Consider the following 25,135-nt stretch of genomic DNA (forward strand, 5'->3'; position numbering starts at 1 on the left):
CCACGACTCTCGAATCGCGAAAGCAACGCGATAGCAACACTGCAACCGCATGACACGCTACGGCTATTTTGAAGGCCCAAGGATCTTTTTCCTGTCACGCGAATCGAATGTGCATGCACGAATTAATCCGCTGCAGTCTATTGTCAAACCGCGTGCATTTGACGTGCGTGATATGAACAGTATCTGTGAAACGATGGTGCGAGTGGCACGCGTGGGGATGGGTGACTAACAAATCCCACGTGACAGCAAAAAAATTCTAAACCTCGTCAGTAGCTACCACAACTATTTAATCCGGAGTTAATTGTAAGATTGATAAAAATGATTACAAGGATACAGTGTTCTATTTTAATAGTTTGCCTAAGCTCCTATGAGTCACAATGTCGAATGCATCAATTTGTCAATTTCCATCCTTTATAAAGTACTTACAACTTGTTGGCATGATCCCCAACGAGGCCGGTATCTGGCGACGAGTTGTGTCGCTGTGAGAGCTCCACTCGAGCCGCGAGGCGGTTCTCACTCGGCGATGCGGGCGTTGAATTATATCTAAAAATAAAACATGCACATAATATATTTTTAGCACATGAAAATTATTATGGTAAGTGACGTAATAAAGTGAAAAAAAAATTAAAAGCTATAGTTTTTGTGGTTGGAGATAAGGTAAATTTCCCACTAAAGACCACAGGTTAATAAATAAGTATATAAAATGTAATCGTAGCATACTTAATATGTAAATATTTTGGAGTACTTAAATTAAAAGTCTTCTAGACTTCCCCTAAACCACTCTCCATATTTGTGTGAATGATCAAGGAAAATTACTAAAGGAAACCAATAGGCCTGGGAGTTCTATCCATAGTTTATTTTAATGTTGGTAAGCTTACCAAGTATGAATGCAATTTGTACTTGTGTAGTATGGCGAAGTTTTACTATATACGAAACCTATCATTGTGAGAGACACGCGCGCAGCCCACATTAATATAACGCGAAAATACAAAAATGGTTTGATGTGGAAGAACCCTTTGTGGTTACCTTCCGCCAACACCCGTTTTAGGCGCTGCTGTGTGCTGGTTTGAAGGGTGAGGTAAGGGCGATATACTTTACCGAGGCGGGTCTAGCTTAGTCTACTGGGGTAGCGACGCATCTGGGACCGACATCAGTTAAGCATCTAATCCTATTTTGAAGTTGGTTACAGATGTCCATGGGCGGCAGTATCCACTTACCATCAGGTGGGCTGCATGCTCGTCTGCTACTCGTATATTATCAAAAAGAAATGAATTGCTCACCTATGATAGTGTGTCCGATGTGTGGGCGCGTGGTGGTTGTGGTGTGGATGCTCGACCCTCGAGAGGTTGAGCATGAGGTCGCCGGTCATCATGTACGCCTCGAACTTAGGCTGCGTGGCGCGCGGCCGCCGCGCCCGCTCCTCCGGCAGCAGCGCCTCGCAGCTCTCGCCCGACTGCACGCCCGACCCGTTGCTCGACGAGCTGCTCGAGCTGTTGCTGTTCGAGTTGCTCGACGGCGGTGAATCGGCCCTGTGTACGCATAATGGTAACGTGATATTATTCGTTCAGTTAATATTATAATTCACGCCCGACCCGTTGCTCGACGAGCTGCTCGAGCTGTTGCTGTTCGAGTTGCTCGACGGCGGTGAATCGGTCCTGTGTAAGCATAATGATAACGTGATATTATAAGTTCAGTTAATATTATAATTCACGCACGACCCGTTGCTCGACGAGCTGCTCCAGCTGTTGCTGTTCCGAGTTGCTCGATGGCGGTGAATGGGCCCTGTGCACACATAATCTTCATCATCAACCCATTATTGTCCCACTGCTAGACACGGGTCTCTTCTCAGTATGAGAAGGATTAGGCCATAGTCCACCGCGCTGGCCATTGGTAGATACATACATTTGAGATTTTTTTTATCTGTCAGGTATGCAGGTTTCCTTAGGATATTTTCCTTCACCGTTTAAGCAAGTGATCATTAATTTCTAATACGTACATAATTTTGAATAATCAGTGGTGCGTGCCTGGGATTTAAACCTTGGATCCCTCGATCGAGACGCCGAGTTTTAACCACTAGGCTATCACTGCCCGTACACATAATGGTAACGTGATATTATCCGCTCAGTTAATATTATAATTCGTCTGGTTGATGATTCATATTCTGTGACATTTACTGTTGTATATAATTAGGTAGACTCCTATTTTCCTAATATTTTGTATGTCCGAGTTAAAAGTTGTTTATGCATATTGTACTGTATATCACACATCAGCATAAGTGATTACAAACATTACTATAATAAATTATTATGTTCGATACTATGGCGTAATATAATTTAATCGAATCGAAAAAAGACGAGTACTTGAAGACAAGCTTTAAATATAGTATGAATAGCAAAATACAGAAACTATTTTATAGTCCGCGCCAAACTGCTAGGTGGCTCTGAAGTTGTTGCGAGCAGGTATACCATACAATTTGCTGTAGCGAAGCAATTCATTTCTATATTCAGAGTGGACTAGCAGTTTTACACGGACTATACCTACCTACTACCTACTGATTAGAGATGGGCAGAGGGTTTAAACCCAATGGGTGGATACGGGTTTAAACCGGGTATTTTGGGTGAAATAGGGTTTAAACCCAAATAAACACCCAAACAGCGGGTGTAAACTATTGTCATTCATATTTTTATTTTCTTCGTGTAATATCATTTTTAAAATAATATTGTAAACAATTCACTAAATATGCACTCTAAAAGCACATATTTCATTTAACTACGCTGTTATAGTCCATTCGGATGTGTTACATTTGGGTTGCAATTTTCGAAGACCCAATTATATTTTATAGATGTCAATGATTAGTGTAAAGGGCTTAGTGTACAGTTAAATCCTAATTTGTGGAGTCCCAACTGTTGTCCCTCGGCCGCCATCTTGAAAAAAGGGGCACAAAGCGTTTTTACGCTCTACCAGGCAAACTATTTGTCGCACAGAAATTTAGTAAGAACAATTATGGTTTCAAATTGATTTATCTATAATTTTAGTTCTATAACTTTTTGTCGTTAAACCAAAAATAACAAAGATAATAACAATAATAGATTAAACATTGGGAAGACTTTTTTTTTTACTTTTTTCTACTTAATTTACAGAAAATGACATTGAAACATTTTGATAGAGGAGTTTTTATAGTCCGGTCAATTTAGACATAAAAATTGTAATCAAATAACATAAAGCTAAATTTCCGTAGAGACCTTGGGTTTACCATTACAAGTAAAGTTCCAAAAGTCCTCATCGATGTGTGTCGGCACTTATTCGGGGTCAAACGTCACAATTTTCGGGTTTCTGGATTTTTCTCGAAATAAAATTATCTATAAAATAATGTTTATATTTTTTTTTCTTAAAGCTATAATTATTAAGATATTAAGATACGTAAGAATTACATTTTACATTATATGCCCATATTCCCACACCACCTGTGCAATAGTATACGAGAGGTATACTTATTTGTTTCGTCAAACAAATAGTAATTAAAAAGGTAATAAAAATAGATGAACCCCTAAAAATGTCATATTTAAAAATGTAAAAACATTAGAAATACAGTAAAAACCTATAGTATATCTATTAAATAAACATTTGAACTATTTAAAAGCTTTGTGTAGATTTTATTAACTCATTTTATAAACACCCAAATAAATACCCAGTGGGAGGAAATAAACGGGTATTTATTGGGTTTTAACCCTGCACAGGGTTTAAACCGGGTTCTTTGCCCATCTCTACTACTGATTAATGTTCAACTACGCCCCAATGATTTGACCTTAACAATATATAACCGTTGAACCACTTGCAAACACTTTCGATCGGACGCCGGTTTTAATAAGGCTTCACTGTTTTTGTACGCTTCATTAACGTTAGGAAATTAAAGGATTTATGTGAGCAGCGGGCGGGGAAAGCCCACTAATTAACTTTTAATTATTAAATAATTAATTAATTCAATGACTAGAAAATACAGGATAATTAATATTCTAATATATTTATGTAACTGTTTATGCTGATATGTAAATTTCAGTACTTTTATGTAGTTTTTAAAAGGCCTAGTTTCATAAAAAATGGGTTACTTTTTAAGATACCATAATAATGTCATTATGGCCTATTTCTTCAATATTCAAAATGTATATATTTTTTCTTATCACGTTAGGTCATTTGCCGGCGAAGTAGTGGGCGGATTTGTTTGACGGCACTACCGTAGTAAAAACTAATAACGAAGCATCGAAGTCCCATAACCATGCAAAACGTGCATACAAAATGAATTATCTATGCTAATTGGACGAGGGCATACAAATTGCATTGTTAGCGGGAGGTGAACGTCCTGGAAAGGATTTGAACCGATTTACTTTCGCCGTCGCATTCCTGCTAATCGCGCATCATTTATTGTTATAGGTCGTTGTTATGGTAAACAGCGTTCAATGAACAATTGTTTTAATCTATGTAAGTAGGTCACGTTAGAATAGATGAATGTACTAATAAAACCATGGTACATATAAATAATAATAACAATATGCGCTATGAGGCATACCGTAGATATTATACTAGAGCCAGTCATTATTATGAGAACTCACTCACGTTTTTCTTCCGCTTCCGTTGCGGGTACCGCAACACGCGTAAAAAATCGAAAATATATGTAAATCATAGTTTCCCCGCTTAAAGCATTTAAAATTGCACGTTATATTGATGTCCCAGGCAAACTATAATTCGCTCGTATGGGTAGTATCGCTCGGATTTGTTATATATTATATTTTCACAACCATTTTTAGGGTATCAAGTATTCGAAATATATTTCCGATTTAAAAAAATCTTATAAGCTAAATTAAAATTTCAAACAAGCAGTCACGGTACAACCTTTAAACTAGCACAAATCAGTGCTTAAAACCACTTCTACACGGCACAAATAACAGAATTGGATGATGATATCGGTCGATTCTTAGAACCATGAATGTGAATGAGTAACATGTTTTGACATGGTCCATTTAAGCCCGGCTTACTGTGCTGGTGGTTGAATCAAAGCAGCGATATCCAAGTGGTTAAAACTCGGCGTCTTCATTGAGGGTCAGCGGTTCAAATCCCAGGCAGGCAACTCTGGTTTTTAATAATTATGTGTAATTGAGAAATCAATTATCATTTGCACACCAGAAGAATGTATAAAAAAAATCTCAAAACTATGTGAAGAATTATCATTTGCTTTATGGGTGAATGAAAACATCACGACAAAGCCTGCACCTGACGAATTTATAAAAAAAAATCTCAAGGGTATGTGAAGTCTACCAATGTGCACTTGGCCAGCGCGGTGGACTATAGCCTAATCCTCTACCTTAAAGGAGACCCGTGCCCAGCAGTAGGACAGTAAAAGGTCGCTTTAATACTGTGCTAGTCAAATCTATCATAAACTAACATCGCCTTTAAATCGTCATTTATGGCAAACTATTTCAGTGGAACTCTTGCAATAACACTTTAAGTCCCCCTCTAATAGTAACATAAATATTCCGCCGTCTTCCCCAGCACAAGACGTTGTAAATACAATTCACACTATTTATTATTTTTAGTGTTATCCTCCTTCACTGACCTTATTTTATTATGTCCGCCATTGGGTTTTAAATGCGAAATTGTAATGTAATGTAAGGAAAAATAAATATTTTTGTTCCGTTTCGAATGTACATACGTGACTTAATTCGCGTACTTGTGGCATTCTTACTCATTACCTATAATCCTTTCTAATACGACATCTCTAATCACACCCAACATTAAGATAACAATCATACCTAATAATTACTTATGATAGATTGGATAGGAAATTGAATGGACTAATGGAAACAAGACGTCAATATTAGTTTCCGTCGACGGCTTCAACCCGTGTTACCCTCGTAGACCGATACGTGGGGTTGGGGCGACCCCAAGTCTGGGACACATATGGCTACAGATCGCTTATCGGATATCAGCTGTCGGTCGCACGAGGGTGGGTTTCCGATTACATTTCAAATAAGGCACAACTAAATATAAACTTACGGGGGCGTACCGTGTACGTGTAAAAATATCACCTTAATTAGTTCCTACCCCCGCATTTAAACCGTCACGTGCGACTTAAGACACCTATTTCCACATCGGGCGACGCCTCCGGCTATAACGCAAAAGCGACCGGCTTGTTTGAAAGTAGGGTTGCCACTATTTTTTAAAAAGAAAATTGTATTTTTTTTGCAAAAACAGGGCAAAAAGATACCTATGATAATAGGTAATTTAGGATAGAATATTCAGGCAAAAAAAAAAAACTGGCAATCTTTTTTTCTACTTGTAAATATTGAAAATGACTGCTTATAAAGCTATTTTGATATCAAGGGAGAGCCACGACATCTGAGCTACTAAAGAAAATAATTATAGTCCTTTTCGTACTTTATTATTTTTCTACAATATATCGTACAATTGACTAAAACATAGCACAGTCAATATTACAGTACGGGTGTCAACCCTATTTGAAAGTGTCTCAAAGAAACTCTTTATACATCCCAATTGAACATCTTAAACGCTACTGTCCTGAACGTTATCTGCTCGTTATTTTCCGAATGTCATAAAGATAAGTAAATTAAGAATATTATAACAGTGTAAACTCACTTATCGTGTTTGGTCCGCGCGCCGCTAGTCCGCCGCTCGGCCGCTGCGGACAAGTACCGCCTCACGTTCGCTTTGATCTGTGGGTCTGAAACATTAAGTTAATTAGCGTAACTGAACTAAGGTAACCTAACCTAATAGGAGCTGCCCTTGGAGCAGCAGCATTCCCTGTATAACAAGAAGTAGATGCTTAGGATTCCAGCAGGTGCTGAGTCCGCTCTAGCGAAGTTAAACGGTCAAGGAAACCGGCAACGATGACCTAAACTATCCCTTCTAGCCCAGTCTTCTAGTCCCGGGTGAGCATTGGGGTCACCACCCAAAACCCGGTGAAGGTGGTCAGGCCGTTACGGCCACCAAAAAATGAAAACATGACGAGTATGATGCCATATAATATCACCATCACCAGTTATCGCCTGTTACGGTAATAGCGACTCAATGTTACGAGTAGACAAATTTTGTAATTGTGTCGTCGCCAAACAGTCATACTTTGTATAATAGCTTATAGCTCCTTTTCACTGACGTTTTTTCTAGTATAGATGTTCGGCGAACATATACGCAGCTCACGCCGCGATATGGAGACGTAAGTAAGTACGTTGCGTTGTCGCAGCTTTTATGCTGCATATACCTCATATACGTCCATTAAACGTTCACGCTGGAAAAACGCCGGTGTGAAGAAACTCTTAGATTAAAGCCCGTTAGTAATAAAATCAATCTTAACGAAATGTTATCTACTGCAGTTCTAAAATTGTCATTTAGGAAAATATGTCAAATTTAGACCTTTAGTACATTAATTATTATTAAAGGGCGTAAGTAAACAAATCGATTCCTAGAGCAAGCCCCTTACTGGTATCATATAATTGAATCTTATGTGTAATTCGATTCAATATATGGCGCGCTTGTCCGTCCGAATGAATCAGAGGGCAGTCTGTCCATACCCCGTGCATACTGGCACGTCTGTTTCAAAAATAATTACATATTACGACTTTATTTGGTGAGATAACTTTTTTATAACTTTTCAAGGACTTTGTGCACATTCAGCTTTTATAAAATAACAAAATCATAACATCTACTTACTTTTACGAGTAATTTTGACACATTTTTTACAAAGTAATTTTTAAAACATGATTTCCTAGAAGATTCTGGCAACTATAGAATAGGTACTAATCAAAAAATGTTGCAATTTCGCCAACAGAGCGTAACTTGGTTACATTATTAAAAGGTTGGAAGGCGGAGCGAGGTTATCCCAGGTCGGATCCCGGGAGTCACCTATAAAATTACACGCCTCCCTCTTATTTGTACCGACTTATTTCGCGAACTCCACGGAACCACCTGGGAACGAACGATATTTATTACAAGAAACGACGTTTATTACTGGCAAACTATAACCCTCACTTTTCTAATGTCACAGGTCAATTAATTTCAAAGGTGATGTTTGTAGATGTGATGTTTGTATGATGTATTGTTTTGTGCGTATGCATGTATGTCTCATTCTTTGGCACGCCCAAAAGGCCTTACAGATTTTAACATAAGACGTGTCGTTTAGAGACACAGACTATAGCGAATTTTTTGTTCTTATCATAATTATGTCTGTGTATCAAGAGTTCGTGAATTGTAATCGATTTGAAACTCACCCTTTCTCAGCCTTAAAGTGACGGGATCCGATGAGAGCCGCAAACATTTTAAAACTGGAACAAAATCAAAAGATAAATGAGCCAGGCTTTACTCATGACCTTCTTATTTTACTTCCTAAAGTAGTCCGTGGTGCATATTTTAAGAGGCAGAGCCCGGTGTAATCATTTATGAATAATCAAAATAATTATCTACACCAAGAATATTTTCATTACAATTATAACAAAGCAGATGGACGGAGAAATCACGAGGTTGGTTACCGAACTATTATATACTATATTAGAACCTACTTATCTACTATATATTCCCCCATACCATTAGACCTGAAGAATCCAACGGAAATCTTTCAGAAGAACTTTCAGCTTTCAGAAGACATTGCAGAAGGCTTGTCGGAAATGCCTAAATTAGGGGAGACCTATGTCCTCTGGTGGATCTCAAAAGGCCGATGGTTAGAGCAATATATCCCAGTATCGTGATAAGTTTATTAGACAAGACTTCGATAAAACTATTTCAAATATATCGACGCTTGAAGAACAAGTCCACGTCTACGTGTGAAACGTGAATTACGTATTCGCGTGATGATATCGGAGCGGCAATAACGCGATCATTGAATTAGTGTTAATAACTTCACTAGCGATGGTCGCACTTGACGGTTTTAGAAAAATACATTTCTATCGGTTCTATCTTTTAGTTTTCAATCAATCACGAGTTTTTGATTACAGTTTACGTTGCACCCTCGTAAAACTCTTATTAGAATCAATCCAAATTTCAATAGAATAATTAGAATAACCGGCACAGCTACTATGCTTTTACTTAATATTTGAATATGTACTGTTATCATTCGGATACTATACCGAAATTTTCGGCTGTTTGCCTCAAGGGGCATAAATCTGTTAAGATTACGTCCTTATTACATACACAATCACAAAGCCCTTCATTAATAAACAACACACATTATACTGTAAGGGTCTTCATTTTCAAACAATGTAGGTTATTATGGCGGTCCGTAAATTGAATAAAGCTTCCATTTTCGTAGAACACAGAACAATTGCAGCTTCAATTAGAGCGAAACAGTTATCTGCAGTTGGGATGTTTCGAGATAAGTGTCATGCGCGTGATAAATGGCGAATTCCTTACCTTCTCGGGTAGTGAACCGGTTTACATCAGTCCCATTAACCTTGAGCAATACATCTCCCGCCTCTACCTGTAATTGAACATACGGATCCACTTATTTACTTAAAACATAGTTTTTTTTAACAAGTAACAAACGAGTAAGTAGGCCATCTGATGGTAAGTGGCGACTGTCACCCATGGACATTTGTAATCATCCCCAGATAGGACTAAGGTCGGGCACAGATTCGTAGCTACCTTTGAGGACTAAGCTGGGACGCATCTTTAAGCGTTTCTTTATCACATACTTCAAACTAGAAAACAACAATACTTAATACTAATGTTGTAAAGTAGATATAAAAGCTGTGGGAACTCTGAAATCCCACGAAGGTTTCTACCACTTTTAAACGATTGATCTTGTTATAATAATATATGATAACAAGACCAATTATTTTGTTAATCACTCTGTACGTAACTCATTTAAACAACAAACAACTTTCCTCATTAATTTATACAAAGTTATGATATTCGTATAACCGAACGAAATGAAGTTTATTTTACCTAAAGCACATTAATATCCCCCTGCTGAGCACGACTCTCTCTTTATGAGTACTAGTAGCACCATACCACACTACTTCAATATGGTTTGGTATATTTTGGCATTACAGAAGCAGCAATAGAGCAGCCCATCTGATGGTAAATGGCTACAGCCACCCATGAGCAACTGTAATCAACCCTAGATAAGATTGGAGTCCTAACTGAGGTCGGCCACAGATGTGTTGATACCCCTGAGAGTTAAGTTGGAAAGCCTCGGATAAATATGTCTCCCTTAACACACCCTTCAAACCGGAATAAAGCGCCGCTCCTGCTGTTATTACTACAAATAGGTGTGGCGGTGGTGTCTCCGGAATCGAACCACAAAGGGTTCTACCACCTTCAAAATAGTATACTCACAGTACTTAAAATTATATTCACAGTAGGTACTTTTATCTATTATTATGTATTTAAACATCGTAAGTATGATTCGCTATTATATTAATGGCAAATAAATATAAATTGTAATATGAAAAGTACACATAAAAGTGAAGATACTATAAAAGACATACACTTTAGATTATACAGATAAGGAGAGAAACAACGTTTAGGTTTTCCTAAGCCCTAATAATCCGCATGTAAACACTTGGCTGTACAAACATCTTTGTGTAGCCGCTAATAGCAATCCTATGTATCGCCGGCCAGACTTAAAAGTTGATCCAAGTAGGATAGTTACACTGTGTGACGTATGTTAGACGTATTTTATATATGAAATTGACTGGAAATAGGACGATGTAACTAACTTTTATATGACACAAGACTATAGTTTATAACAAAGGATAAAAGATAAAAGTTGCAACGCCGTTCATTGATCTGTGGCGCTAGTGTATCACAAAAAGACGTTAAATTACAGAGTTACAGTATGATTGAATTTTTCCTTTTTGAGGAAAACAGCTGTAACCGTATGTATAATTAATTTATAGAACAAAATTTATAGAAATAACAAGGATTCCTTGACTGACAAAAGATATTGCAGCAATGCAACTAACATGATATATCGTCAATTCAGACAAAGATAAAAAGTTCTACAATATATAATATTGTTTAAAACAAACCTTTAATTTCCAATATTATTGCCTACACACGAGCTACACGTGCCCACAACCACATGTGTTATGTGAGGCCACAGAAACCACGATTCACATTCACAACACAAATGTTTCACACACAACTTTTCAATATTTACACAACTTAGCTGAGGATGAGTATTTTGATATTGCCACTTCCTGGCACCGTTGATAATAATGATTCACTGTAACATTTAATTTTGCTTTGCTCATAAGTCACACGGGGTTTTATTTTAATTTTTAGTATACGCAATTTTTCGATTAATATTTACACACAAATGAGTCCGTAGAAGAATTATCGAAGGAACAACTTGATCTATCGGAAAGATGTAGTGTAGTGAGCGGGGAGCACCGTGTGGCACGGCCGTCCGCCGCGCCCGCCGCTGTCAACTTGTTATCACAGGAGGGTCCGCTAATGGATTGAGCTTAGGAGATAAATTAGATCAAACTCCCGCAGAAGGGCGCACCGGAAATATGAATTAGTTGGATGCGTCCCACGTTCGGGCAAGGTAGAGCCGAAGCGTCGAATGCCAGATTTTCGAAGCACTGACGTAAATGAGGAAGTATGTCCTAATTGGATAGATGGTACGTTTTACGCATCATACAATAACAATGCATATATAATGGTATTCACAATTTTCTAATAAATTGAGATGATTGTTTATTTATTGTTATTGTTATGTATTTGTTAGAATTACGTTTAGTCAAAGTACGTAAAACTGTATTGCTATCGAATGGCATGAGTCAGTGAGGATGGTAGATGTTATAAATTCGAGTATTTTATTCATTCGAGTATCTATTGCATTGCTGTACTATTTAGTATCGATATATTACAATAGAGTTTGATAGTAGCGTCAGCTGTGGCGTGGTTAGTTTATTCTCATTGGCGCTAGTTGCCGGCGCTAAGACCGTGAGCGATAAAAAATAGCAAGTGCTTTAACTTTTGAAAAAGTTTTTAATTGGAAGGTAGGGTATTGATGAAGTTCCGGAGTCAGAACTTCACTATAATTTTTATTTCATTTTTATCGCTCTGTAACACTAGGAATATAGGACACTTTAAATTCATAATTGTTTAAATATAATTAACGGTTTAAATATAATTAAATAATATATAATTAATTGTTTAAATATAACAACTTTACTTCCTCAAAATTCAATTTATAATTGAGGACTTAATTGATATTAACTTATATTTTTATAATTTAAGTTAAATCAACCCATCTGGACATGTTTTTCTTTCTTACAATTATAACATGAGTCAGTTTTAGATCACTATTTCATTACACACGTCATCCTAGCGTAGGGAGACAAGAGGAGCGCACCCTACGGACCATCTGTTCTTTAATTGCGTTTATCGTTGGAACTTTATTTCTGTCACCACTTAATCAATATCTGTCAATTGGCGCTATTTATCTCTTATTTACAAAGTCACTTGATGACCTGAGTAACGCTTATAATAAAAACCGCCTATAATAGATGTTGTCCCAATGTTCGATCGATCGAGTTTTTAAGTGGGAATACTTTATGCTTCGTGATTAAGTGATCGTAGGCAGTTTATTCTATAAATATGTTACGCAATTTTTTGCTACTTTCATGGTGGGTTATTTTTAAATAAAACCTGCAAACGTACGTCGTACGTCATTTTACTTATTTTCGCAGACGAACATATAATATTTATAAGGCTATTCGTTTAGCGTTTGTAGAAGTACAAGAACTTATAGTTCATTTCACGCCACAAGAATAAACAATAGCTTTTAATTTTCAAACTTCTTTATAGTTGTTTTAAAAGTATGATTTATTACGCTCAGACGTTTCAGACCCAAACTGATCGCTGCGAAGTATAAACTAGATGAGCTAATACATAAAAAATGGCCCAATTTCCAGCACACAAGAACAAGGAAGCGTTATAAATTTATTAGCCGTTCTGAACGCATGTTACAATGAAGCGAATGAAAGGCAGTGCATGTTAGAGTTATGTAACGTCGAGCTGTGAGACATAAATCGTGGCTGAAGCCTACCGCGCCCACGCCCCCCATGCACCTAGCGGATCTAACTTCGATTAGTTTTCTTAGGTTTTAATACAATGCTTAATGTATTATTTTAACCCCTACAGCTTATTCTTAAAGACAAGATCTAACTATCGTCTACTTCCGATGATGTCATCGGAATATAAAGATACAATGCAAGTTATTACACAGTAGCACAGCTGTTAACAGCTTCAGGAAGGCGCACTACAGTACAGTCTGAGTAATATACATTATCAGACCAAAGAATCCAATGGTACTCCCCATTCAAAGGGTCTAGGAATCATTCAAGAATCCAACAGTTAACGTCCAGGAAAAGGTGACCACATCACCTTTATTCTTTCACTTTCACCCCTTCAATGTCCTATTGACGCAGCCCCATTTCATCGTCATCAACATGAAATGTACGTGCGTCGTGCAAGTGCAGAATTTGGAATGACCATCTTCAAAAATTGTACAAATACTTGGCATTAGATCTTACACTGGGAGATAAACATTTTTACAGAAAAATTATTGGGGTACGGCGCAAAAAAATAAAAATCATGAAATCTTCCAGCGCGGTCACCGGCTCTATATCAGTTTTTATCAGTTGTTTGATATAATGTTATTTTGTTTGAAATTATTGAAGGTAACAAATTTATTATATGTAAGTAGGTATGTCACGTTATATTTTTCCAATCGCGCGTGAAACCATAGTGCACCGCTAGTGTGATACTAATAAAACATGTTGACCTACCAAAACAGGTGTGTCGGTACCACCACAGTCCACACCCGATCCGTATATATTATACTCCCACCATATATCGCACGATCGTATCCGAACGCCCACCGCGCTGAGTGCACATAGCGGGCCTACGCCCTATTAGTGCTTTCTTCGATTCTTGCATTTCTTGTTGCCCACATTTATGGCATTTGTGTTTTATTAGTTACATTTCGATTATATATAAGGAAAGAATTCTAAGAAAGGTTCTCCTACTGTACATCTTTCGTGAGTTATTCGCGCTTAGCGGTAAACGATACGTTTCTTTTGTGTTTACAATCTAAGTAACAAGATAAATTTCGACCTATAAGGCGATAGGAAGACAATCAAACTGCTGCAAAGTGCCTATAAGGAATTTATACTATATCAAAAAGAGTTTAAGGGAAAGCTCGTAAAAGAAAAAGAGCAACTCACGAATATAATCAATTCACAATCATGTTCAATAGTATTAATAGGTGTTAGAATTTCGCGTGGAATAGTCATAGTAGTTACTTCAGTGTATTTACGGCGCGTATAATCATAGTATTTATGTAAATAAACGTAATTGATAGATGCCGAAATGTTTTCATTCCGCGTAGTTGTAGAGCTATAAATAACTAGATCCTGTATATACAGGAACTGGTGGAAGGAAGCCAATCGATCGTAAACTAAATTTCCACTGCAGACTACGGAATGGAAGTTTTCCAATATTTCATATTTAATATTTTATGCTATACTTGTACGCTTATACATGTTTTTATTGTAGGTTTGTTTTTTGTAATTTTGAAGACGATTAATAAATTATCTAATTTAACTTTGAATTGTTTTATTCATTAAAATAGATAATTTAAAAAAATCATACCATCGCGAAAATGACACTTTTTTGGTATTCCTTGTGTTAAAGCAATAACTAAGTTTAAATTTTATTATATAGGTTTTAATATCTCAATAATGACCTCAATAGTTTTGCTTTTGAGAAATGTTCACATTTCTAAAACAAAGGTTTCTTAAAATAAAATGCAATAACTTAAATGATGACCTCCGAGGCATAGCGGTCACTATACTAGTTTGACACGCAGAGGGTTTTGATTCTTATTCACGGAGACATCTTAACAAATACGTCAACTTTCCTTCTAGGACCGAGTTCCTTATTCTTTATCTATAGAACCCACGACAAAAACCTAATATTGGGCTATAACTGCTGTTAGTGTAGAAAACATTAGTTTATGTTGTAAATAAACGTAGTAACCTAGTAACTAGTTGTTCACACGAACTGTAACTAATTTACATGTCGCGGACTGAATCTAAGCGCAAATAAATAAAGGATCGTACTGTTACTTTATGAATGATTCAACTAGACGCAAAAGTCAAAACAACAAACTGGGACTGCGACGATTATAGTTTACGTCATCATCAACCCATTGTTGTTCACGGGTCTCCTCTCAGAATGAGAAGGATTAGGTCATAGTCCACTGCGCTGGCCAAGTACGTATTGGTAGACTTCACCTTTGAGATATTTTTTAAATTAATCTTTTAGGTATGCAAGGTTTCCTCACGATGTTTTCCTTAACCGTTTTAGCAAGTGATAATTTATTTCTAATACGCACAAAAATTCGAAAATCAGAGGTGCCTGGGATTTGAACCTCGGACCCCTTGATCGAGAGGCCGAGTCTCTTAACTACTAGGCTAGTTCTATACTGCCTAGTTTTATAGTTTATGTATATGTATAATATGGAAAGTTCCTATTAGTACTGGTGTAATGCAATTACAACTTAAAGTACATTTAAAACTAACATCGTAAATCAAGTGGATCGCTGTACTTTTCTGAATGAAAATATTTTTAACGCATATTTATAGTGACAGTATCAAAAGTGCTTCCTATTCATATAATAAAGCGATGTGCTCACTTTAAAGCTACTGGATAATGCATATCCAAAGTGGTCGCATTATGCATGTGTGGTAGTGGTCGTATATAATGGAGTCGAGCCGCATTGCCGCTTGTAAAGTCGCTAAAATTTTCATTAGGCACGCGCGATCGCTTTCACCGCACGTTGAAGGGATTTTGAAACTAGGTAGGTATTGGAATTCTTGCCGAAATGCACTTCGCCGATCCCGAAGTAGCCCTTGCGGTTTACGTGTACGTTTTACATTCCGTCTTAGTTACAGACGTGTTGCAATCTAAGCGATTTTGTTACGTATAGGTGAATGGACTTTGTTTAGACTTTTGGTTCTTTCTTCTATTGACATGTTTATTTTAAGTCTGTCTTTAAATTGATAAGATTATTCAGAGCACGAACCGTTAAATGAACAAAGGATAATTATATTCGTTGCGCTGGAATTCGGAGGACACCACATATCGTACGCACTTGCAGTCGACGTGCGTGTGCGCCCGCGGCTAGTGTCAACCGACTCGACCGTATTACAATTACATGTTATGAATATGAAATATCTATGACATAATACACTGATTACGTTACGACGCTCGCGAGACTAACTAATGTAGGTTTTTATAAGTTTCTTGATTAGTTGCAACCGTATACCTACTAACGTTATCTCTACTCTATGTAAGTTTATGTACATTGTTTTCTTATTATCGCATGAGTCATGCTTGGCAATCGTTAACCCTACATAATTCTAATGTTTGCTATATCACGATATTATAAAACATTCAATTTAAATTTCAAGTTCATTCATACTTTTTCCAGCATTGCACGGTTAGCGCTGGCATTGTACAAATAATTCCAGTTTTAACGTACTTATAATAGCTATTTTCGTACATAGTGTAGACTGTAGACGTAAGACCTTGTCGATTTATCTCTATCGAACACTCGCGAGATGATTGAAGTAGCTAATGAATAGCTAGAAAACTGAAAGCGGTAATAAATTACAACATTTTGTCGTCACTTGTCATTATCGATATGGCGATGCTACTTTCTATAGAAAAAGTTGTTCGTTCAGTTAACCCGCAAACCGGTCTTTATTTATAAATCATTGAAATTAAGCTTACTACGTAACTTTAATTAGATAAATATCGTACATTTTGCAGAATAATTTGTTAACATGATTTTCTAAATCATAAATTAGTTGACTTGTATATAATTAATTTAATATACGTTCGACTTCGGGAATGAGTTCCTACACTTTCTAGTGAATTCTTTAAAGTGTCACTTCCACGGTCCAGGCCATAGATAAGTAGTTCAGGCAATTATGAAAGGATTAAATAATCTAATTACCTAACTTGAGGGTCGATCTAAACAAACTTACAAGCATTCATGCCGTTATCAGTGTCTTATCGTTTAGAAACTGCAACTAACAAAAATTAAGATTTCAAGAATTAGACATCTTACTAAAATCCTAATTTCTAAACGTTTGCAAATCGACCAATCGAATATATTGGACTTTCCCAGCTGACAAAGTGCGCGAAAATATTTTCGCACAAGTTACAATAAAGTAGATCCAATGTCCTTGGTGTAATTTGTGGGTAAATTTAATTCGTTGGGTTGTCGACTGCCTAGCCGAGTGCGTCATCAGGTCGTCTCGATTGCGGCCCGAGTGCTCCAACATTATGTCTAATAATAAGACACTTTACATCGACCAATTAGAATCGTCTCTCTGCACCCAAATATCAATAAAATTTGCATCAATTTGGCATTGTTACTTGTTTTGTTATCAAAACATGAGTGTACTTTAATAACAATCATGCTATATAAAGTAGTTTTAGGTTGGTTTGAATATGTGTTACGTTTTAAGAGGTGAAAGGGATTGGATAACTATTTTTACGGGATTTAAAACCCAATGGAAGGATGTACAACGTACAATTGCAAGATACAATATGAAACTGGGTAGAGAACTACCAGAATACTATGCAAGCACATGACATCATTGGACATAAAATAAAGTATATATGAAGAATTTCTAACACATAATAGCTTAGAACTTATATGTTGTCAATGTTCAGAATGCATGAACAATAGCGGAAGATAAAGAAATCGCAACTTTTAAGAGATCAAAGCATTAATTAGTCTCTTCTAAAAGTATTCTCCATTCAACAAGTTCTATAATGGTCTGTTGACTGATTACCAACAAAGGAATTATAACAGCCAAGATTTCTTTCTCATTTGGCTTGTACCAGAGTAATGAAACGGGATACAATTTTGCAAAACTAATAGATCTTTTAGATAACTTATAAACTAACTACATGTGTTAGCCGTAGGTACATACTAGCTTGTTATTGATGTGAAACATCTATAGCCGCACGTAAAACCGATTTCTGGCGTGGCGACGCATGCCGTGGTATGTATATACAGTCTATATGCAGTAGTGTGTACGGTGTGGCGACGCGTCGCCATGCGCAATCGAATTCAATAAATAGTCATCGTTATCTGGAAAAAATCGTAATATTTTATTTTATTATTATGACATATTTAGTTCCTATCACAATATGTTCTTTTCTGCATATTACTTTTAGAAAATAATGTTGATGTTTGACATCTGCCAGGCGTCCCGTGACGGCTCACATTTTTTTTTATAAGTAATAAGATAATAAACAAAGAAATGATTTGATGGAAATATTGTACACAATTTACTACCACATAAATAGCAGTAAATACAATTTGATGCAATTTATCTAACAGTGACATTTGACATGGTTATTGCCTAGATACTGAAGTTAATTTATAACCGGGCAATAAAAATATTGACAGCACAATATAGTATTTATAAAATTATAATCTCGATGCATTCATTCAATCTCCACCTGACATTTAAAGGTTTTGTTTCATGGCAAGCAACATTAAATAGGCTAAAAAGGGCAGATAATGCAAATAAATAATCCATTTGGCGTGTGAGTTGTGGATATATGAAATAACAGCTCCTTATTTGAATTAAACTTCTGCAAATATGTTACATCTCGACTAATTAGTGTACAATGAGCAGTACATTTGCATAAAATGAGTCCCTAAACTCGTTTGCCTTGAGCTGACCACATTATGCACACATGCACACGCTTGCTACATCTTCTGAGTGTTCACACATTTAACAATGTTGAATAAATTCATTTTATTTTATTACATATATATAAAAATCCTAACATGTTTTTGATAACAATACATATGTGAATTGTAATTAAAAAAAAATTACCTTTGGTGGATGTATGATTTAACTATACAAATAAATAATCTACCTATATTATATTTTGTTAATGTTACCATATACAAAATAGAGTTTTGAAGTTTTTATAAAAATCACATAAACTATTAAAATTGACAAAACTGTTCTTATGTGCACAACAAAACAAAAACAGTAGTAAACATAATTCTTCAACAAAAAACAAAGTGTGTTTGACTTCAACTCTTAACAACGGTTTCCATAGTAATCTCAATCGCATGCATTCATGCTACACTTGAAAAGATTGAAGGTCAACCAATTGCAAGCTCATAAATTGTATTACTGTGTTAGATTAGATGTATCATAAAATCGTGGCATTTAAACATGTTTACTGATCTCTTCACTGAAATGTTTATGACAAATTAATAATAATAATTAGTCATTATTAACAAAACATCAAGCACAACTAGTTCATATCAAATGTGAGAATATGTGCATAATAAAACATAAAGTAATATAATTTTCAGTAATACATGTTACAGGTAACATTTCTTTTAATATTGTCAAGTGTTTTTTTAATAAGGCCTTGATCTACTTCACCTTATAATTGTATTTTCAATATTACATTCAATCTTCACATACTCTTCTGAACAGTATATAATGTATGCTATAATTTATTCATGTTTATTGGTTTTATGTAATGTTGCAGATCTAATGGTAACAAGTGTAAGATTAGAAAGTGTACTGAGAAATCTCTAAGAAACTTTTATAACTTAAGTATTATAGTGTTTTCTTTTTTTGTAATTATCTTAATTCTCTCATTATTTATTCACCATGACTATGACTCCTTATAAGGTAATGTTTTTATTATAATTTTAAGATCCAAAAACAATGTTATTTAAATATTAACCTCATACAACAGAAAAATATGTTTTTATGTGTGAATGTTACTCTTATTAGGTTGGTTAATGATACTATACACAATATAAGGAAAATTGAAGGATATGTTTCACATCTGTTACAGTCAGCTGATTTGCATATGGTATATGACAGGAGAATAAAAAGAGGGTAATACTTTTAAAGAGTAATAAGTTATAATTTATAGTAGTTTGATTAATAATAAGGTAAATATATGGAATATAGTACATAATGCACAGGAATTCAATTAAGTAAATAAAATGTATTAAATACATTTTCTAGAAATTGAAAATAATATGGAAAGCTCTATTGTTAACACGATTAAATATAGACTTTTTATCATAGAAAATCAGGAATAATAGTTTTAGAAAAGAAAAATATAACAGCGATGACATAGCTTTAGTTGTTCTAGTATTTGTTACAAGTTTCACGAGCTTCTCTAATATTCAGTGTGTTCGCGACTTACCTCCCCGCTGCGAGCTGCAGGAGAGTTTTCTTCGATTTCGTATATAATATGTGGCAAACCGGCTTCACCAAGTAGAGAAAATCCAAACCCTAAGTTGTCACAACGATTCAGGACCACTAGTCTTTCGTCAGCCATATTCGGCAGACGACAGCATTGGACCAATCCTCCAATGGAATTCACTATTTACACTTCTTTACTATCACATAAAAGCTATAACATAGAAATATTACTCAATAAATCTAATGAAAAGATTCATAATTACAACGTACGATAGGCAAGCGCACCCATCCAAAGCGACGACAGGTACAGATAAATAAATTTTGAAAAGATTTATAGTTTATTGTTTTTGGTCTTACCGTACTCTTTGAGTTTATGGTTTTGATGGCTGAAATAAGTATCGTATTTTTGTTATTAAAAATGTTTTCTTATCAATTAAATCATCAATCGATCATTCTTCCTTATGTAAAGTAAAAAATATATCTAAAAGAATTTTAATATTTTACGTTTTATTGTAGAAACAAAAAAAGATAACGTATTTTACGTAGTTACCAAAATGCTAATGTTACTAGCTCTATATTTTATTCTCCCTAAAATTAATCTTAGAAATGTTGTGCCGATATTAACTCATAAATCGAAAAAATACAAGACTTTTTAAAATATAATACAAAATTATCGAATAAATATATTTTAAATATTTGGCATGTCATTCTACCTTTATTTTCTTTACCTCATCATACTTACATTTAAAAATATCAATCTTCTTTGTCCTTTGTAAATGCCTATTGATCACGTATCTGATACAGTACCTATCAGGTACCTAATTATTTATTAGAAAATATAACGCCTAACCTTCTAGAAATGCAAAAGCCACCGTTCTATACACCAGCTGCCCTTCTTCTGGATGTTCGGCTTATGATGGCCTTGATGGCTGATAGTAGAAGATATTCATATTTTTATCAATTTCATTGATTTATTGATGTTTCCCGATCTTCTGACAAGGAACTTCTTTAAAATGAGATCGGGTAAGAGCCAAAAATTGAACTGTAACGAAATGGTCTATTACACCTTGCCTTATTAACTTCCAGTTTAAATGATTTATATTAACTGTAGCATGTTTTTTTCGATTTTATTTAAATATAAAAATGATTGTAAATATAAAATTGTAAACCAGCCAAGCATATCATTGGATATAGGCAATAAGGAGATGTAGCTTTGCCGAGAAAATCAATGGCAGGTTGAAAATCTTTCGACATAAATTTATAACTAATAAGGCAAAATTGGTAACTTGGCAACATTAATAATCTGTCAGGCCGCTTGCTGCATTGCCACATTTACACGTCAGTTGTGATTTTTGAGTGTGGAAATAAATTCGTAACGTCACAATCAGGTGAATCAACCTTTCTGCGAATTAAAGTTTTTTAAATATTTTATTTTTGTACTAAGTAGTAGTCTGTGGTATATACGTATAAACATATTCGCTCTTAACTGTTTTGAATTGTGTAACTTTCTAACCTGTAACTGTGTGAGCGTGATTATATTGTAAGCTTTCGTGTTTTCATATTTCGTTAGAAGTTAGAATCCAACATGTATTTTATATCCAACATTGTCAAAGTCACTATTCCGAATTATTTGGCTGGCTTACCGATACCGGATTCCATTGGAGGCTGGTTTCGGCTTGGTGGTGAGTTATTATTTTGTTTTTCCTCATTCAGTTTATAATTTGCTTCACGTTTTTTGTGTCTATTATATTTAATTGACATAAATGCTTTTGTTGACTCAAAGTATTAAGTATGACCTAGCCAAGCCACTCTCCAGATATTGTTTGATCGTAATTTAAAAAAAGTCAAAAAACTAATGAAAGTGCATTAAAAAGAGGTCAAGGTGTAGTGAAAAGGCATTTTGAAATGGGAAAGTACAATGTATCCGATACATAACAGCTTGCATAGAGGTATTCCAAGGCCACTGACACACTTGCTGATAATTTATCTCCTGTCCCAGTAATGCTTAATTGTAATCATTAATAATTCATTACATGATTCTGCAGTTACTTACCATTGTTTAAGCTTTAAGATTGTCGTAAAATCTTGATAACTTATCTGTAAGGACTGGTACTAATTTGACACACCTAATTGTTTATTTTTATCTTATGTATTATGGCTAATTTATTTTATGTTCAGAATATTTGTTATATTTTATTTCTTACTTTAGTTCTTCACATAAAAATGCCTTTGAACAGCCTTGAAAGTACACTATGGACCTCTATATATGCCTCTTATAAAGTGGGGTTTTTATTTTTAATTACTAAATTGCTCTTAATAGCATGTTGTCCTGTGAAATATATGAATATTCTTTAAGGGATTTACTTCTGTCTGCCTCCTTGAACAAATTTTTTATGCTTGTTAATTACTGTTATAATTCATCTTACCTATAATTGCCCACCAAAGATCGAAATTCAACAATTTCTAAGCTGAATTTGGAAGAATTGGATTGATTGATCAATTGATCATTAATAAAGGAAATTATTTGGTTCCCCTAACATCCATTGGAAGAAGCTAGTACTTCTATTTGTGGTTGATATAGCACAAAGTTATTTACTCTTTATTTATTTTATGATTCAATTCAATTTTAACATAATTTTGTAGTGCGTGACTGGTGTGCCCTTCTGCCACCAACCCTGGCTATCGGTGGCATATCCTACTACTCATACCAGACCATAAAGAAGGCCCGGGAAGCTGGCAGTGGCCAGATCAACCCTGGAATCAGGAAGGATATAGAAAAAGTGGTAGACTTTATTGATATTGAAGATATTACTGAGAAGGCAGTGTTCTGTAGATGTTGGAGGAGTAAGAATGTGAGTATTTATTACAACTTCTATTAATTCTTAGAATTTTCAGAGTATTAATATACTAAATTAAATTAAATAAATGTGTCAAAATTCTTAGAATAAAGCATAGTTCATGAACTTATCACCATTACCATTGATGAGCTCAGGTATTCTCAAAGTCAAATCTTTGAAGCCATAGTCTGCAATGCTGGCAGAGTTATCTCAAAGAACTTTTTTTATGTTATCCCATGTTGTTTTCATTCACCTTACTTTATTAAAGTGATGATAATTTTTTAATTCACAAGTTTCTAAAGTCAGTGGTCTGAGATTTGAACCTTAGATGCCAGATTTAGAGGATGAATATCAAACTACTTACCTATCACTGCTCCAGAATAAAGTATCCCATTACTTAGTAGGTTTTTAGGTTGAGGTCTTACATAGTGAATTTCTTTGTTATGTTGTTATGAATTATCAGATCTAGTTTAGAGAGAAAAAACCTTGTCCCAATTTTAAGGTCTCATTTAAACTTATAAATATTGTGAACATGTGCAAAATGTTAGATTGTGTATGTTAGACTTATTTCTGTCATGTGTGACCTACATGGTTTCTTATCACCTTATCTGTTGCATGTGATAGCAGTGCATGAGATTACTCCTGTATTAAATTTGTATGTATTTAAATATTTCCTTTTATGTAAGTGGCACTAGAATATATTTTAACAAGGTCATAAATAAACAATATGATGATACAGAAATGAACTAAATAAGAACAAAAGAACATTATAAAATATTCTAATATATCTATCTTATTGCTATATATTTATGGATAGCACAAAATATATAATTATATCTATGTATTAGTGATCAACTAAAGTTTTAGTTTCTGGAAGAAATAGGCACAAGTCAGCGGAAGGTTCAGTTTTACCTAAAAATAAACAATTTTGGATGATCACTAATATTTATTTTTATAACAGGCAAGCCTGCATAATTACGGGATTTAAATTGTGTGTTATTTTGGAAGCAAACTTTCTCAACAGTATTATGTATTCATATTTCTCAATGTTTCTGTTTCAGTGGCCCTACTGTGATGGCGCCCACGGTGCCCACAACAAGGCGACAGGCGACAACACTGGCCCTGTTGTTGTTAAGCATAAGGAAAACAAGTAATACTACAAAGTATAACACAACCTTTGCAAACAGGTGATAAATTGTGATCAGATAAGATTAGACACACATCTGAGATATTTGTACAAGTTTGTCATAGATAAATATTGTTTATAACCATTGTTTTTTACTATTTGTTGAAATATAGTCATAATAACTGCTACATTGAATGACTATTTAATAGTTTTCAAATTTTAACGAAAATATTAGACGAATTAAATACATTTACTTTGCATTTACTTAACTTACATTAGAGCCTACATGATTTATGTTACAAAACATCACAGGTGTGGTTTCATGGAATATTATCTTTAACGAAGTCGGTTAAAAAATCAGTTACCAAATTTGTACAAAAAGGGATTGTTACTTACTAACTTATATTTATTGACTAAGTTACTAGTATCAGGCGTAATTATTGTAGTATTGTTTTTATACTGTTTTCTTTAATAATTTTTCGACGTACATTTTCATGTTATCATTTTTTTACAATGATGTATTAGTTGTTGGTTGTATTACAGTGATTTTTACAAACAAGATTAATAATAAACATCTGTTTTGAGCTTCATACCTGGTTTTATTTGATTACATCTATTTTAATATTTACTCAGTATCAATATCTTCACAGCGTTTGCGATATTATGTAATTTATTACAAAATAATCTATTACGTAATATTTAGATATTTAATATTTATTTATACATACAAGTAAAGCATTTACAAGCAGCGATAAAAATAGCTTTATTTCAGTTGGAAACCTGTTCATAGGATTGGCTGCTTATACAATCTTATATTTTACAACTCATACCGCTACCCTTATAGATAGCTAGCTCAAACCATGGACAAAATTTGA

The 25,135-nt window shown here is 34.8% G+C and overlaps 2 protein-coding genes across 2 annotated transcripts in view; one reads left to right on the plus strand and one right to left on the minus strand.

Annotated features, from left to right (window-relative positions):
• The window catches only part of Efa6 (Exchange factor for Arf 6), a 36,795-nt gene extending 16,173 nt beyond the window's left edge, over positions 1-20,622 (minus strand). Inside the window, exons 1-6 of the mRNA XM_073083923.1 lie at positions 20,299-20,622; positions 9,412-9,478; positions 8,277-8,330; positions 6,649-6,733; positions 1,281-1,529; positions 427-543 (exon numbers count right to left, since the gene is read on the minus strand). Coding sequence (XP_072940024.1) covers positions 427-543; positions 1,281-1,529; positions 6,649-6,733; positions 8,277-8,330; positions 9,412-9,478; positions 20,299-20,433 — 707 coding nt within the window. The 5' untranslated portion in view covers positions 20,434-20,622. The remainder of the gene's footprint in view (positions 1-426; positions 544-1,280; positions 1,530-6,648; positions 6,734-8,276; positions 8,331-9,411; positions 9,479-20,298) is intronic.
• Positions 20,623-21,651: 1,029 nt separating this feature from the next.
• Cisd2 (CDGSH iron sulfur domain 2) lies at positions 21,652-24,850 on the plus strand. Its single transcript, XM_073083502.1, has 3 exons — positions 21,652-21,979; positions 22,941-23,149; positions 24,196-24,850. Exons 1-3 carry the CDS (start codon positions 21,883-21,885, stop codon positions 24,286-24,288), a joined length of 399 nt encoding a protein of 132 aa, XP_072939603.1. The 5' UTR covers positions 21,652-21,882; the 3' UTR covers positions 24,289-24,850.
• The last annotated feature ends 285 nt before the right edge of the window (positions 24,851-25,135 follow it).

Source organism: Epargyreus clarus, unplaced genomic scaffold (assembly GCF_041222505.1).
Source record: "Epargyreus clarus isolate Ecla_fem2 unplaced genomic scaffold, WU_Ecla_fem_2.2 ptg000019l, whole genome shotgun sequence".
Taxonomy (NCBI): Eukaryota; Metazoa; Arthropoda; class Insecta; order Lepidoptera; family Hesperiidae; genus Epargyreus; species Epargyreus clarus.